At 34.8% G+C, this 14,957-nt stretch overlaps 2 protein-coding genes and 1 non-coding gene across 5 annotated transcripts; 1 reads left to right on the top strand and 2 right to left on the bottom strand.

The window, feature by feature from the left end:
* Positions 1–2,484: 2,484 nt before the first annotated feature.
* Positions 2,485–5,917, bottom strand: LOC117637894 (peroxidase 10). Of its 2 annotated transcripts, XM_034372945.1 has the most exons (5): positions 5,873–5,917; positions 4,058–4,172; positions 3,381–3,572; positions 3,113–3,278; positions 2,485–2,961 (listed from the first exon to the last, which is right to left on the bottom strand). In XM_034372945.1, exons 2-5 carry the CDS (start codon positions 4,151–4,153, stop codon positions 2,555–2,557), a joined length of 861 nt encoding a protein of 286 aa, XP_034228836.1. In that variant the 5' UTR covers positions 4,154–4,172; positions 5,873–5,917; the 3' UTR covers positions 2,485–2,554. The 2 variants fall into 2 exon arrangements, with proteins under 2 accessions (XP_034228836.1, XP_034228835.1); XM_034372944.1 differs by lacking the exon at positions 5,873–5,917 and having other exon boundaries at positions 4,058–4,446.
* Positions 5,918–6,234: 317 nt separating this feature from the next.
* TRNAI-AAU lies at positions 6,235–6,308 on the top strand. The gene has a single exon. It is a non-coding gene; the product is annotated as a tRNA-Ile (tRNA).
* A 381-nt stretch (positions 6,309–6,689) lies between these two features.
* Positions 6,690–10,327, bottom strand: LOC117637406 (la-related protein 6C). Of its 2 annotated transcripts, none has more exons than XM_034372288.1 (10): positions 9,715–10,327; positions 8,697–8,778; positions 8,514–8,608; positions 8,327–8,398; positions 8,160–8,239; positions 7,976–8,054; positions 7,815–7,862; positions 7,678–7,746; positions 7,466–7,576; positions 6,690–7,236 (listed from the first exon to the last, which is right to left on the bottom strand). In XM_034372288.1, exons 1-10 carry the CDS (start codon positions 10,030–10,032, stop codon positions 7,003–7,005), a joined length of 1,188 nt encoding a protein of 395 aa, XP_034228179.1. In that variant the 5' UTR covers positions 10,033–10,327; the 3' UTR covers positions 6,690–7,002. The 2 variants fall into 2 exon arrangements, with proteins under 2 accessions (XP_034228179.1, XP_034228178.1); XM_034372287.1 differs by having other exon boundaries at positions 7,466–7,594; positions 9,715–10,321.
* Between the last annotated feature and the right edge of the window lie 4,630 nt (positions 10,328–14,957).

Raw genomic sequence — 14,957 nt, 5'->3', positions numbered from 1 at the left:
AGGATAAAGGATAGAGAAAGGAGATGGAATATGAAGATGAAGGGGAGAAAACATATCTGGATGGACACTTTGATAAATTGTTATTTTCTTTTATTTAGAAAAAAAAAAAAAATTTCAAACTCAGAACTTCTTTCAACAAAGTAGAGAGAAATATCATTAGACGAATGGTTGATAAAAATGATGAATAAAATGCAAGACATTTCGACTTGTTCACATTTGGATATTTTATATTTTGTATTTTGTACTTTTTTTAAGAGAGAACACTGTATACCAATAATTTTTGGATGGACTTTTGCGGACATTATTGGATTAACATTGTTGAGTGATGTTTGAAACTGTTCATTTTTTGGAAATCGTTCATGCAAAAGATTAGTGAAATTGAAAATAATTTAAACATTTGATTATCATAGCATGATGATTATTTATGTGATAGATGACTATATAATTTCTAATTTTCCTTTAGCAACCATCATCTTTACGTCTTAAAAATGGATGATTCTGATCATTCCATTGCATTGGGAGATCACTAGGGCTTGTTTGATAGGGAAGATTATACTAAATTGAATTTTACTAGCAAAATTCTTATATTTTATTAGCAAAATTCTTATATTTTATGTGCATTCGAGGCATAATATGAATATATTGCCTAACTTGAAGGATGAATAGAGACTAGCTATAAGACGTTGATGACTAAAACTTATAAATAGTCCCCATTCATCTTGCAAGTTAGACAACAATATCAATATTATGCCTTGATTGCTAGTCTTGTCCTTCCTATCAAACAAGTCCAAGTTTGTGGATGTTGCAATGGGTTCGCTTCTTCTTCTTTTTTCTGTTTTTTTTGGAAAAAAGAAAAAAGGTAATCACTTTTTTTTAATATAAGGAATAGGTTTGCTTTTTTTGATTGTCAAAAAGTGTAAGATTTCTGTCAAAAAAGTGTCAAAAAGTTAAAAACTATGTCAAAAACTTTAAGCCAATTGGACCACAAGTCTCTCTTCCTTTCTCTGTCTTTTCCACCAATTATATGTACTCGGAAGTTACAGAAGCAAGGCCTAACCATCTTAGTGATGAAAATTTTATTTTGGCACATTAAAGAATTATTCTAGAGAAAGGATTGATTGATTGCCCAACAATTGAAGCCAGCTAGATCATAGTTAATGTAGGCTAAATGTGTTTTGGTATTTAATCAAGAGCTAAATTGTTTTTTTCTCAGAGATCAAATTGAAATTTTGTGTAAAACTCAATGACCAAAAAGTTATTTAACCTAACAATGTAACGAAAAGTTTATAAATTGTAAACTTTGATTAATACAGTTATCAATATGGCTAAATTTTTTACTCATTGACCAAATTGAAATTTCATGTAAAATCTAGTGACAAAAAAATATTTAGTCTTTTAATCAATGAGTTTTACTATTAACCCAAGCTCGAATAGGGTGGTTGCTTGATAATTTGATGTGTTGGTCTTTCATTTGGTTTTTTTATTTGGTGAGATTGAGTCTAATCCAATTAACAAATCCCAAAATGAATCTCACTAAAATCCTTTTAGCCAAAAAGGTGGCAAACATAGAGAGCCACAGAGAGGCCAAGGGTCAGGTCAGCATAGATAGAATCTAGCCTGAAAGCAGAGAATATGTCCCTGATCTGTTGTTGATGATGATGATGATGATGATGGTTCATGATATACAATAAATTTTTTTTGGCAGATTCAAATATATAAAAAGATGGTATTGGGGACTGGAGGAAATTGGAGAGACAAGGACAAAGATCTCAATGTGCTCGTACAGAGGTTACAACTTAGGCTCAGGCATCTACCAGCTTTTCTCTATATCCTTTTTTGAATCCAAGCACTCCTTGTCGGCTTCTTTTTTCAAACTATGTGCATTTTCAGTTTGGTTTAGAACTCATTAACTCTCTCTCTCTCTCTCTCTCTCTCTCTCTCTCTCTCTCTCTCTCTCTCCCCATTTTGAAAGTGGAAATTAGAAACCAATGTGATTCTGTGAACAACAAGTACTGTTTACTGATGATATCAGGCTTAGTTCACACCGGGTCACCACCTTCACTAGTCACACACTAGTTATAAAAAGGGTTCAGACTCAGTGAGTGAGAGAAGCTAGAATAGCTCTCTACATGCGCGTGAATAACTGATAATTAATTATGGGTGATTGCGAACCTCACACCTACTAACGATTTGAAAATACATGCGTATTTGAGCGATTAAAGCTAGCTTTTGGCAAACCCCAATAAACCAACTTCGTTTGTGTTTCACAAATGACTATGTGGTTTAAAATTTATAGCCTGAAAATTTAACATTCCAGATATTTGCCTAAACAATGTTACCTTTCATGTGTCATGCTTCAAATTAGTTAATATATTCATTATATATCAATTAGTTATAATGTGCAGTGCTGCTTTGGTTTTCCCATAAAGGGCAAGAGAATAATACTTGAACATTAAACTAGTTATTCATATGTTCATGGTTCCATTAACAACTTCAACTAGATTACACTACTTTTTCATAGAGAGAAATGCCATTAATATTACAAATCATTCGTTTAGTTCACAGATCCACATTTCTTCCTTATTTGCCCATCTTTCCCAGTCAATACTCCAACATTACCAAGCTTCACCATTGATGCAGCAAAGTCATTAGAGAAAAGAAAAGGGTTTGCACTATAAGAATTAACCATTGCAGCAGTATTTGGATCCTTTACCAATGCCTGATCAGATTCTAGAAGACCTGTGTTGCTAACCAGGTTTGTGTAATAGGCATTGTCAAATCTGAGATTAGTGGAATCAAGAGGAGCAAGATTGCTGTTTGCTGAATCTTTTTTGGGACATATGCTTCTCAAGTTTGTAAGGGCTGAAGAATCAAGTGTTGGGTCAGGCTTGCCAGAGCCGTTGAAGTCGAAGAGTCTTCTCTTGAAGGTGAAGCATTGAGCAAATCCTAGAGTATGTCCACCTTCAAGAAACAAAAGCAAGAAATATGTTCATGTCAAGAATATTTGGATCATTACTTTAGGCTTTAAAACTTTGGAGAATGACTAAACCCAAAAGAGAAGAGAAAAAAAAAAGGGGATGGTTTTGGTGGGAAGAAAGTGAAAAACAAGAACCTGAGAGGACTACAACATCTTTTATGTCAAGACCCTTTGATGTGAACTTGGCAGTGATATTCTCTAAAGGCTCAATAGGTGATGGTAGTTGTTCAGTAACTGCCTTCTCACTTGCAGTTGTTCCATCTCTTCTGCCCAATGGAACAGGCCAAAAAGGCCCTCCTGCCTAAACCAGAATAATGAAATGAAAGTGAGACTAGAAAGACTGCAAAGAGAAACAACCAATTTGGTAACTTGGCCATAATATATAGAAATCTGTCAAGTATACCAGGCCAACAGCTTCTCTTGCTGCAAGAGTCAAAATATCAGCACACGAAACAGTCGATGGGCAAAATCTCTCAACATCTGCCTTTATATTGTCAATCACTTCGAAACCCCGAAGTGACTTACGATTTGGCAATGCATTCTTCTCGCCCTTAAAGTCTTCTGTGTCATCAAGAAGCACTGAGCCGTCACACCCCTACAAAACAACAACATTGGATATAACACCTTGTGTCAACACAGAGTTTCTAGTAAAGGCTTCTGCAGAATAAATTATTAGGAAGTACATGTTTCACATTGTCACAAGAAAGTTGTAACTTCCATGATATTCTTGCTTAGGATATGAGGATTTCTTGAAGTTGCTTAGGACCAACTTCAGGCTATTTGTTTGGTTTTAGAACAAAGGATTTCAGCTAAAATGAGGGAAGCTGTATATGCCTATTTTCCTTTGCAACCAATATATCTTTTAAAGTTTTCTAACTCTGTATGAAAATGTGAATTGCAGACATGTGTAAATCCAATATATCTGCTGTCTTAGGTCTTCTTTTGCAACCAATAAAAGGGTGAAAAGTAGAGGAGAAAGCTACTAGTAAACAGTCTAGCACTCAGTATTAGAAATTTTTACTTTAAAACATTCTTCAAAGGAGATAAAGATGTGGAAAAGGTTTAAGAAAGAACAGTTACATTGACGATACAATCGTGAAAATGCATCCGAAGAAGGGATGCAGCCATCCTGGTGTCATTCCTGATTGCTGCCCACAAATTGTACCTAACAATCATTGATAAGCGGGGGCATGATCTGTCGTAGAAATTGTAATCAAGCTGGCTATAAGCAAATGGATGCATATGAACAAAGGGAGACAAAGACAAGAGTAAACATAAAGAAAAAGTGAAGTAGGAGATGATTTTGTGAGTCATAGCTGGTGATCAATGTAAAAGGTTTGCTGTGAAATTCTGATTATGATGACATCTAAAGGGATCTTTTGCTGTTATTTATAGGCGAAAACACTGAAAATTCAAAGTGATTTCATTGGTTAAACTCAGAGTGGTAATGCCACTAGTTGGAAAAATCTAATGGCCAACTCTGCAACCAAATTATCATATTGGAGTATTTTTTTTCCCTGTGATATAATCCATTTACTATTTTATTACTTCTTTTTTTTCCATGCTAACAAAGCAAAGTTCCACATCATTCAACTGCTCTCTTTCTGAAGCAAAAGGAATGTTGAAATAACATGAACAATGTCTTTGCTGCAACAAGATGTCAAACTTAAAAAGTTAAAACATAGATGATCAATAGCACTACAGAAACAGCCAAAAACTCAGTGCACTGGTGACCTCTTGCTTCAAAACGTTTTATACATAAGTTGCTAGTGATGAATGAATCTGATGATTTTGGACAAAGCAAATTGAAGATTTGTTCTCAACTATTTCTTAATTGGTAAACTTTTAGTTTCAATTCAACACATGCGCTTTTCACAATTGCTTGTCGTTTGAGAATGTTTCCAAATCAGGGCAATGGATAGCAATTTAGAAAAAGAAGTTTACTGACACTATATCTGAAGCAGCATGGACTGGTTGAAATTTTAGCATGATCATGAGGTGAGAAAAACATAATTAAGTAACCTAAATAGATACATGTGGTAGGAGCAAATTCCAAAACCTGACTGGGATCTCATATTAAAGATTCATGAGAATATATTGTTTAAGTCTTTAAGTCAACGTGCAGAGATAAGGGGCGGCCTGCACAAAAAATGCCTAATGTTTATCATATAAATACAAAAGAGTGGAAGTACAAGTGTCGCTGAGGTGAAGGCTAACCAAAGATATTTCACCAAGCACTTTGCATTATACAACTGCAAGTCTGCAACTTTTTCTGATAGTTAATATTTGAAAAAGCACTTGGCATGGCATTCATGCCACTACATTTGCACTTCTGATAGAATTAACTTCAGAAAAGAACTGGACTGGGTGGGCGTATGTCATCCCATTTTGCTTTGTGGTAAGGTAAGAGAAAAAAACTGGAGACCTAACAAAACCTATCTCTTCCAAGTTCCATTGATGGCATATCCTATCAGAGAGGTGGTTCAAATCCAATGAACTTGGGTTCAATTTTAAAAGAACTGAGAACTGAGATACTGATGTAAACCAACCTATAAATATAATTATGTTATGAAGTAATATAATTCTAATATAATTCTATAAAAACAAGAAGAAGAAAAAAAGGTGTTGCAATTTTCGTAACGATTTAGCCTTGGTGATGCAAAGTGAACAAAAAGAGAAAAGATGAACGCATAATTACAGAACTATTCCATGTATGTAAGGCTTGTTGAACTGGAAAAAGCATTGTGTTCTTGCTTCTTAGGTTGATTTGGCCAAATCATGTACAACATAAAAAGGGTACAAAGATAAGTTGGCGAACATGAAGTAGTGGCCAATTGAAGTGAACTATAATGATGCATATGGAAAACTGATGCTTAAAAATGGAAAATGACTAACCACATTGCCTGACATGATTGCTAGGAATCATGTATTTCATTTTGGGATCCACTCCAATTGAAAAGGAGCACTCATGCTGAAATCCCATCACAAGATTAAGTTTTTACAAAACTGTAGATGGGCAATTGGCATTTGGTGGACAATGCCATCAATCAAAAACTCATCCTAAGATTCACCAAAAGCACTTGTAATTGCATATGTTAGGTTAGACTAGTTAGTCAATGCAACGTGTTCTTCCTCTCATACCCAATTTCATATTCCCTCGCTCTAAATTAGAATAATTTCTGTTGTCTCTTATATAAAATAAATAAATATGTGAAAGTTACGGTTATATTGTGTTTGGAAGGTGTTTCCATCAACAAGGCCTATTAGCTCAGCTGGTTAGAGCGTCGTGCTAATAACGCGAAGGTCGCAGGTTCGAGACCTGCATGGGCCACTTCTTCTAACTTTTTTTTTCTTTTTTTCGGGGTTTATCCTTCTGAAAACGAACTGTTCCGGCTTTCAGATAATAAGGCTCTGTGTATGGGCCCAATGATTACGATTTGAAATTCTTCATTAGGATTTTTGATTCAATATTTGTTTCTTTCTTCTAAAGAAAAACGATTTCTGACAAGAACCCTACCATGGTTTCAAATTTTGCTGGTTATATCTCAAACCAGAAACCACCATGAATTCCACACCTGAACCAAATCCTGCTGATGAAGTGCTCCATTGAGCAAGTGCTTATGACTATTGTTGTGTTTAAATATTTTAGATATTGTGATTATAAAGGAACCATGAAAAGTTAAGCAGTAGAGAGAGAGAGAGAGGGAGATGTGCCCATCAACTTCATTATTCAAATAGAATTGTACAAAGAGAACTGAATGCCATCCCAAATGCAAAGTACCTCTATAAAAAATGCAAAACAAAAAAAGTGATCACTATGATCACTGCCAAGAGCTATGACATCCCCATACTTTTTTTTACCATACTATACATCTCAATTAAATCAATAAAAATCATTTCACAAATTATGGCTACTTAACCAAAATCCCCCTTCTTCTCAAGAATCCTCAGGGAAGGCAGAGCCATGCATGTACCAATAACTGAGTAGACCTTCTTCAACAAAAATGGGGCACCACCAATCACTCCTAAAGCGAATTGATGGCGCTTACGGGCTTGCCTCTTCCCATGGTGAAGCCCCTAGTCCCATCTGGCATTCTTGGGCCCTTGGCATTCTGTTTTGCAGGTGCTTCACACTGGATGGTATTGCTTGACTGTGGAGATGGAGCAATCAGGCCGCGGCCACTCTGTCCCTGGCCACGCCCTCGGGCCTTACCACGCCCCCAAGCCCATCCTTTCTTGGATGCCGCCAAATTTTCTTCCTACCCAAACATATTCTCATGTGAGATCAACATCTTATTTGAAATTGATAAAACTATTTGTGACACATGCAGCATTGCTTCATTGTAAACATAGCATGCAATCTACTTTGTACAACTGACATTTGGTAACTATTCTCAGTCCATCTGAGGGATCTACATGCTGTAAAAAGACAGTGCTATGGTGATGTAATGGCATGATACTATGATTGGTATGCAAGGAAAGACTCACATTAGGACTATCGGTAACCAATTCAGGGTTGCTTGGCTGAGAAGTTTCTTCTGCACAGTCATATTGTGGCTCTTCATCCTCTAAAATGCCATCGAAATCAGACTTTCGGTTCTTCAAAACAGATTTTGGCTGTAAATTAAATTACATCAGAAGTAATGAGGCTATGTCAAACAATTGGAGGTTAAAGATATAGAAGTTTTATATAGACATACCGAGCGTCTAAGCAGCAACCTTACTCGGAGCCCTTTTCTCCAGTTCCTTTCATCACTCAACTTATCAACCTGTAGCACGAAAAAATGTTAAGAAAACCAATGGTGTAACTCTGAAGTTATAACAGCAATCAACGTACCGCTCTCTCTGCTATATCTGTTGTCTCATACTCCACAAGTGCATGAAGCTTCATAAAATAGAGAAGAAATTTAAGAATAAAAGAAAACTTATACAATAAGTTCCTTCGGAATTATATGTCTGACTATTAGATTAAAAAAATGGTTCAATTTAATCTTTTACCTTGTTGCTGATAATGAAATCGCCTTTGGACCGGGAAGAATTAGATTCATGGGGATGGCATATTCGGATGGTTTTCACACTGTTCTTGACAGCAAATATAAATATGCAGTGATGATTCTCTTAAAACGTATGATAACACAAAAGAAAAGGAAGTGAAATAATAAGCTCAGTGCAAAAATCCAACCTTCCAACCACACTAAATATCTTCTCTAGGTTTTGATGAGAGTGATCTTCAGGCAAATTCTCTGCCACAACAGTACGCGACTGCAAGAAGGAGAGAAAGAAGACACAACATAAAATGATTCATGAAGCTATTTACATCCATGTGGTTTAGGAAGAATCTGTTTTTACCTGCAATTCCTCTTTGTCTTTTTCAGTGAAAGGGTACTTACGTCTAACCTTCTTGCCATCTTCATTTACAACCTTTAATAACATTATTCAAGAACAATAATGAAAGCTTGAAGACCAAATGAGAAATATTATTCAGACAAGAAAAGAAAAGGAAAATAACTGATCAGAATTCTATCAGACAACTTACAAGCTTTGAAGAGGACCGGAGTGCTTGTGCAAGCATGTGGTTGTTACTAATAAGTGACTTCATTTTTTTGGTGGAAGCAACAACAGATATTGGAACTGTTTTACATAAAAAATCATGCGTGAATCGAAAAGCATACCAAAAAATTTACTTAATCTGTATAAATTAAACTTTGAAAATGCTTACCATAGCCTTCGGGATCTTTACTTATATGTTTCACTAAAGATTCATTTGCCAGCAGACTCATGTCGCTGAACTGGTACTCCACCTGTTTTATGCAGAAATAGTCCTTAGATTCAGGAGGTGCTGTCATAGTTCAGTCCTAATTGTTTAATGACCAGCATCAATAAGGATGACAGGCAACCAATATGTAGAATGCCTTAACATCTCATGCATATTACAGAATTATAACATGAAAAGGAAACAAGATGATTTATCACTTGTAGAGAGATTTCTCATTGTTATCAACATTTAGAGATGGGTTCCCTTATGGGACAAAAGCTTTCAATGACTTCTGGGGTAAATCTCCTGCCTGGCAATCCTGGAATTGTTTCTCATCTGAAATTGGATAAGGTCCATATTATTTATGAAGATCCTACTACCGAATTTCATTAAGAAACGAAGGTGCGATGTAGAGGGGAAACCGGGGAATTTGGGTTGGAAGGTTTGAACCCAACCTCTGGCAATTAGAGCTCCGACCATATTAGACATTCACTAGACCTCGAAAACTTAAACGGTTAGAAAAATTGGCCGACAATGTATATCAAGTTAACAATAAGTTCTTCAGATAGCAGGTGTGTGAATCTGAATCAATATAATCTGACTTGCAAAAGCCATGGAGGGATGGGAATAAGTGAAGGACCTAAAAGGATGATACCACTTTGCCCAACATGATCCAAATCCTGACATATAATTTATCTTCCAAATAAAAAACAGATCTTGCAGGTACATAGTTTAACAATATAGTCTAAAAGAATATAAATAAAAACCAATACACAAATGTAGTCAATTTCAAGGAGCTCAACAGGAACAATGATATTTGCAAAGAAAAAAAAATACATAGACATTAAGATGAGACAAAACCCAAATATAAATGCATGAAAGGTAGGAAATTTAAACACAGAAATCATCCAAAGAATATAATCACAGGAAACAATAGAGGCATTAACACATAAACTATAAAGGATGAACATTCATAGAATACCTGTTTGATGATCTTCTGCTGAAGATCATCTGGGAGTGCATTCTTGGATCGATTGGCAAGAGGGATGTTGGGATTATTGGATATCAAATAAGGAGGCAACTCCTGGTCCCCAATGTAAAACCAATCAGGGGAAGCAGACTCACCAAGAAAGTGAAAGCAGGGATAAAAATAACCAGAAATGGGCATCTGGGTATGTGATCTTGGCACAAATTCAGGTGCTTGTGCATTGAATTTGAAGGATGGGCTTATTGGGTTTTCTTTCACTTCCATTTCTGGGGCATCTTGGGTTTTCTCCCCAGGTGGTTGTGGTTGTGCCATTTTTTTTTTTTTTTTTCCTTTTTGCTCTTCTTCTATTCTCTCTCTCTCTCTCTCTCTATCTACCCACTCTCTCTATGTGTTTCTGATTTTTTTTGAGTGTTAAGGTTTTTTCTGATTATTGTCTGCAAGTTTAGTAACTGTAATTTGATATTGAAGCCTTGTTTGGCGCCCAGATATTGGGGCATCCGTATTTCAATCTGGGATTTGTAGGGACTGATTTTTCTTACACATGACCGTTGCTTGAGGGTTTGACTGGTTATTTTGAGGTTTCCTTTTTGCCCAAGTGTCCTCTTTTTCTCTCTCAACTAGTCCTACAAATTTGGTCATACAATTACATTTATGATTCATGTGACCATTTTGGGAGATAGCGAGAGTGCACTTCTAACAACCTCTCTCTCTCTCTCTCTCTCTCTCCCCATTTTTTTCTTTTCAAAAAGATAAAAAGGAAGACAATTCTAGCGTGGTGACACACTGACACACACAAAAGTATTGTGTGCATAAAGTTGAAAGAAAATTAACTTCCAATTGATAATTTTGTTATAAATAAATTGATAAACTCAATGTAGAATATTAATTAAATTATTAATATTTTTTTTGTTACTTTTTTTATTTTTAAGAGTGTTGCTATTTCTACCCCCATCCTATTTTTCCACTCACCTTAGTTTCCACCCACCATATAAATTTGAAAAAACACAACCCTATCTTTCTACCCACCATTATTCCTAAAATACCCATATCTTTCCACTGTGGGGTGACTACAGAAATCTGGGGCTAGGGGTCTGAGTTAAGAAATAGAGGAGGAGGAGGAGGGTTCGAGAGGGTGGGTGGAGGTTAAAAGACAGTGGGTGGGGTGGGGTTAATCTTTTTTGTATTTTTTTATCCTTTTTATAAAAAAAATCTATAGCAAAAGACAAAGAATGGTAAAACATTCAAAATACTAGAAAATGTCCTTGGTTAATGCAAACATTAGGAATTGAAATTATTAATTAAATGAGGATAATATGGTAAATTTACACTTTTTCATATTAAAAAAAGTTAAAATTAAAAGAAAATCAGATAATGGATCCTATTTTAATGGAACACAACTATTCATTATCTTTTTTAATTCTAAAACAAAATAATTTTTTTTTAAAAAAATAGCCTCTCATAGGCACGTAAACGCGTGTGAAGAGGCTAGTGAGTTTTAACATGTTTCCTTAAGTTTTTAGAAGTCATTTTATAAAAGGTAAATTTGTCTTTTAAATTTTGAAGATAAGGTGAGTGATGAAATAAAACAGGTACGTGGAAATAGCAGCACTTATTTTTAATCATGTAAAAAAACTGTCTTCAGTTCTAAAACAATGAATGCATCATTAATGGATAAGTTTTAGATGAGACATTTTTATTTATCAAATGTGCATGATTAATAATGAAGAGAGATGACTAAAGATGTCTTTGTGATACTAAAGATGAGTGAAAAATAACACAAACTACATGGATTAAAAAGTGTAATTTAGCTTTTTGGGTTACTAGTCCCCATTCAAAAAAATAGTGTATTTAAAAAATGTTCGATTATAGATATGGATTTAGTCAAGTTGACTAGTACGGATATGCTCCCCACTCTGCACTCTTTTTTTTTCTCCATAATTTAGATTATATTAAAATAGAATATTATTTGTATAAAATAAAAAAATTGTTAGATTATCTATTTATATGCTCTCTATTATTGCTGCTTCACCCACTTGAGATATGGCCCAATAGATTTTTTTAGCCCAATATAAATTCAAAAGCACAAAGTTGAGGAAAGCCTTATTACGGATCAACAGAGGGCCAGCCATTTAGGCCGATGAGATGTTGAAAGAACATAATTTATGACTTCAACTTTCCATTTGGTCCATTTCTAAGGAAGAACATCAGTTTTTCCACTACTGTGTGAAGAAGACAAGTCCGTGATGAAATAGTCAATATACTTCCTATTTATTTGTTGATAAATTACATTGTCTCTCGAGTTGAGATAAAATTATGAGTAACGGACTTATAATTTAGGTGACTAAGGAACTTGTTTGAGAGTACTTTTGGAAGGATTGTAAGCACTTTTTATTAACTAAAAGACTTTTTAATAGCGTTTAACATAACATTTTAGAAGCACTTTTATGGAAAAGCACTTGTTATGTGCTTCTTCATGAAGCACTCCCACATGCTTTTCCAATAAGCACTATGATTTTTTTAATGAAAATTCAAGATTTTTATAATGAAAAAGCTTTTGTTAGAAGCGCTTATGAGCAAAAATACTTTCTAAAGAACCAGTCCCAAACAAGCTTTAAGAGTATCAAGGAGATTCTCCAATAAGTATTTTATATTAATGATTTATTACATATTTCTAATCTTGACCATTAGATTACATGTATGTTGCGTATTAAATCTACCAACACATCTACTGAATGCAATTTGATGACCAAAATTAGAAATATATAACAAATTCTTAACTTAGAGACTTATTGGAGAATCTCTCAGGAGTATCAATCCTTGCATTAGAGGTTATGTGTTTTCAAGTACAAGCAATAGTCTAAACTACAGGTGAGAAGGGGGGGGGGGGTTCTCGCACACACACAACCAAGATGTCATAGTGATTCGAACCTGAGACTTCTTATTTGCAAGTCAATGTCTTTTTTCACTAGGCTAGACTTCGTTGGCTAGAGGTTATGTATTTGATTCTTCCTCACTCAATATCAATTGTAGTACCTAAGGTTCTATCAATTGTATCTGTTTGATTGCCTTAATGAAGTTTATATATACTCTTGATTTTAAAAAAAAAAGATAAAACTTATAAATTTAGAACATAAGTTAACATTTCAAAATTATACTGACCCAAAACTTAGGCTTTGAATCCAAAATCAGAAATTTAAACCCTAATTTATCCTAAGAGCCCTGAAACATGGATCTCATACCTTAGATCTTGGGCATGGTTCCTTGGGCACTTGACCCCAAACAAAACCTGTCCTATAAATTCCAAATTTTAAATCTCATCATACTTAGTAGCGGCAGCTAAATAAGTTCTAATCCCTTCTTGGCTAATCCAGTCATAAACTTTGACATCAATTTTTTTTGTTTTTTTGTTTTTTTTAATAAATGAGTAATGTTAAAGACACCAACTTATTACACCAACTGATACATTGTCGTTTTATTTATTTTCTTTCTAAACCCGTTATGGACTTTGAGTATTTGCAGCAAATAAAACATTGCCACATCATAAGAATAAACCAATCATGGGGTAAATTGAGAATCAGATACAAACAACTGTCAGAGAATCTCAAATATGCATTGTTTAAGGCACTTTTCTTATTTTATGGATGGTGAATTTGGTTCTGAAAGACCTGAATCATAGAAAAACTGAGCAACTCACAACTGATATGTCGAGTTGCCAAATCTGCCAAATCTGTCATGGTAGAGCACAAATCTTGTCAACAAGAATGATCAAACACAGTTTCCTTTGGGTGTATGCAACACATGGGAATCTCAGATAGAATTTAGGACCTTGAAAAGTCCTGGAAATAGTTAGTTGCTTGGCCTTTGTACCAAATTTCCAAAACCCTATCTGTAATTGCCCAATTGAATGTGTTTTCCATGTCAATTATTCCAAATTATGTCATCCCTATCAGCAGGGATCATTATCTATGGCTGGTCCTTGAAGGAATCTTTAATGAGAATGCTGTTGGTGTGGGCCAAGCACTTATATTTTACTTCTGCTGCCATGTGACTTTCTCAAATGTGTGTAGCTGCTTCTCATATTCTATCTCCATTCTACCAATAGAGGAAAGAGAATAACTATTGGGTTTGAAATCTGATCAGCTTACTCAAAACCAAAAGAATAAAATAAACCCTTTGTTTAGCAAGAGAAATTAATTAGAACCCTCCATCATTTTCATTCACTTCTGTCACCAAACAAACCATTTATACCATCCACAAAATGGGCCCTCAATATGGGCTCCCTTCATTATAATCTTGTCTATAAGATTCTCTCTATTATTTTGCTTGTGAGAGAGACTGTTTTGTCATGCAGCTCAGATAAACATACCAACTGATTATGCTTTCCATAAAGTGGGATATGACAGGGTTAGGTATAAAAGATAGAATCAGCAGGATTTAGTATAATTCAAATAAAGAGGCCTTTTTTTTACACGGTTAGGAAGGAGAGATGAGTTTTTTCACACATACACTGTCAAGGTGCAATGAGAGTTCGAATCTAAAGAAATTGACCAAATTATCATATCTTTTGGAATACTTATCATATATTTGTTTAATTCATTATCATATCATTCCAGGGAAGAAAAAAAGCAAAAGATAGAGGTTTTTTTGAGTCCAAGAGATTAATGGTCTTGAGTAGCTGAAACAGAATTGCTGGAAAAGGAAAGGCTAGGTTGGCTCATGAGTTTCATTGATTTGGCCTTCTGCATATTTGAGCCCTTCATCATTTCTGAGTTTACCATTTTTGTGTCTGCAATTAGGACAAATGTCATAATCGTTTTTGGTTGGATTTTTTTGCTTTACCCTACAACAGTTAAAATCTCTTAATTAAGAACTCAAACTGATACTTATTAGGTGGCCTGAATTTGGGAGAATAATGTCAACTCATTCATTGTCTACTTTTCATAAAATAAGAAACCATCAGTTCTCAGAGGGATTGAAGATAATGACAAGAAAATAGAGGAGATAAGTCCGGATCTTGTCCTTTCATCTTGTTCAATACAGCTAAAACACTGCCAATCTGCCATCCACCAAATTGAACATTGACACTTATTTTTTATTATTATTGGTAGCCAAGGCATTGAAATTAATCATTGCTCTCTTTCAAGCATGTTTATCTCCTGTCCTAGTAAATGCATTGATGGCTTTATTTTAGAGAATTGTTCACAAAATCATGTTCAAATGCTTATGTAAATTGGACT

The sequence above is a fragment of the Prunus dulcis genome, chromosome 8, assembly GCF_902201215.1.
Source record: "Prunus dulcis chromosome 8, ALMONDv2, whole genome shotgun sequence".
NCBI classification, from domain to species: domain Eukaryota; kingdom Viridiplantae; phylum Streptophyta; class Magnoliopsida; order Rosales; family Rosaceae; genus Prunus; species Prunus dulcis.
The sequence above is the reverse complement of the archived record's forward strand: the minus strand, read 5'-3'. Positions and strand labels throughout refer to the sequence as shown.

Excerpts from the sequence above, each read along its gene's own strand:
- LOC117637894 (XM_034372944.1), bottom strand. The coding sequence starts at position 4,291 with ATGACTCACAAAATCATCTCCTACTTCACTTTTTCTTTATGTTTACTC. Across the intron at positions 3,573-4,057 it reads TTCACGATTGTATCGTCAAT|GGGTGTGACGGCTCAGTGCT; the intron begins GTAACTGTTCTT and ends GTTGTTTTGTAG. Across the intron at positions 2,962-3,112 it reads AGATGTTGTAGTCCTCTCAG|GTGGACATACTCTAGGATTT; the intron begins GTTCTTGTTTTT and ends TGTTTCTTGAAG.
- LOC117637406 (XM_034372287.1), bottom strand. The coding sequence starts at position 10,032 with ATGGCACAACCACAACCACCTGGGGAGAAAACCCAAGATGCCCCAGAA. Across the intron at positions 8,779-9,714 it reads AGCAGAAGATCATCAAACAG|GTGGAGTACCAGTTCAGCGA; the intron begins GTATTCTATGAA and ends TGCATAAAACAG. Across the intron at positions 7,747-7,814 it reads CAGATATAGCAGAGAGAGCG|GTTGATAAGTTGAGTGATGA; the intron begins GTACGTTGATTG and ends TTCGTGCTACAG.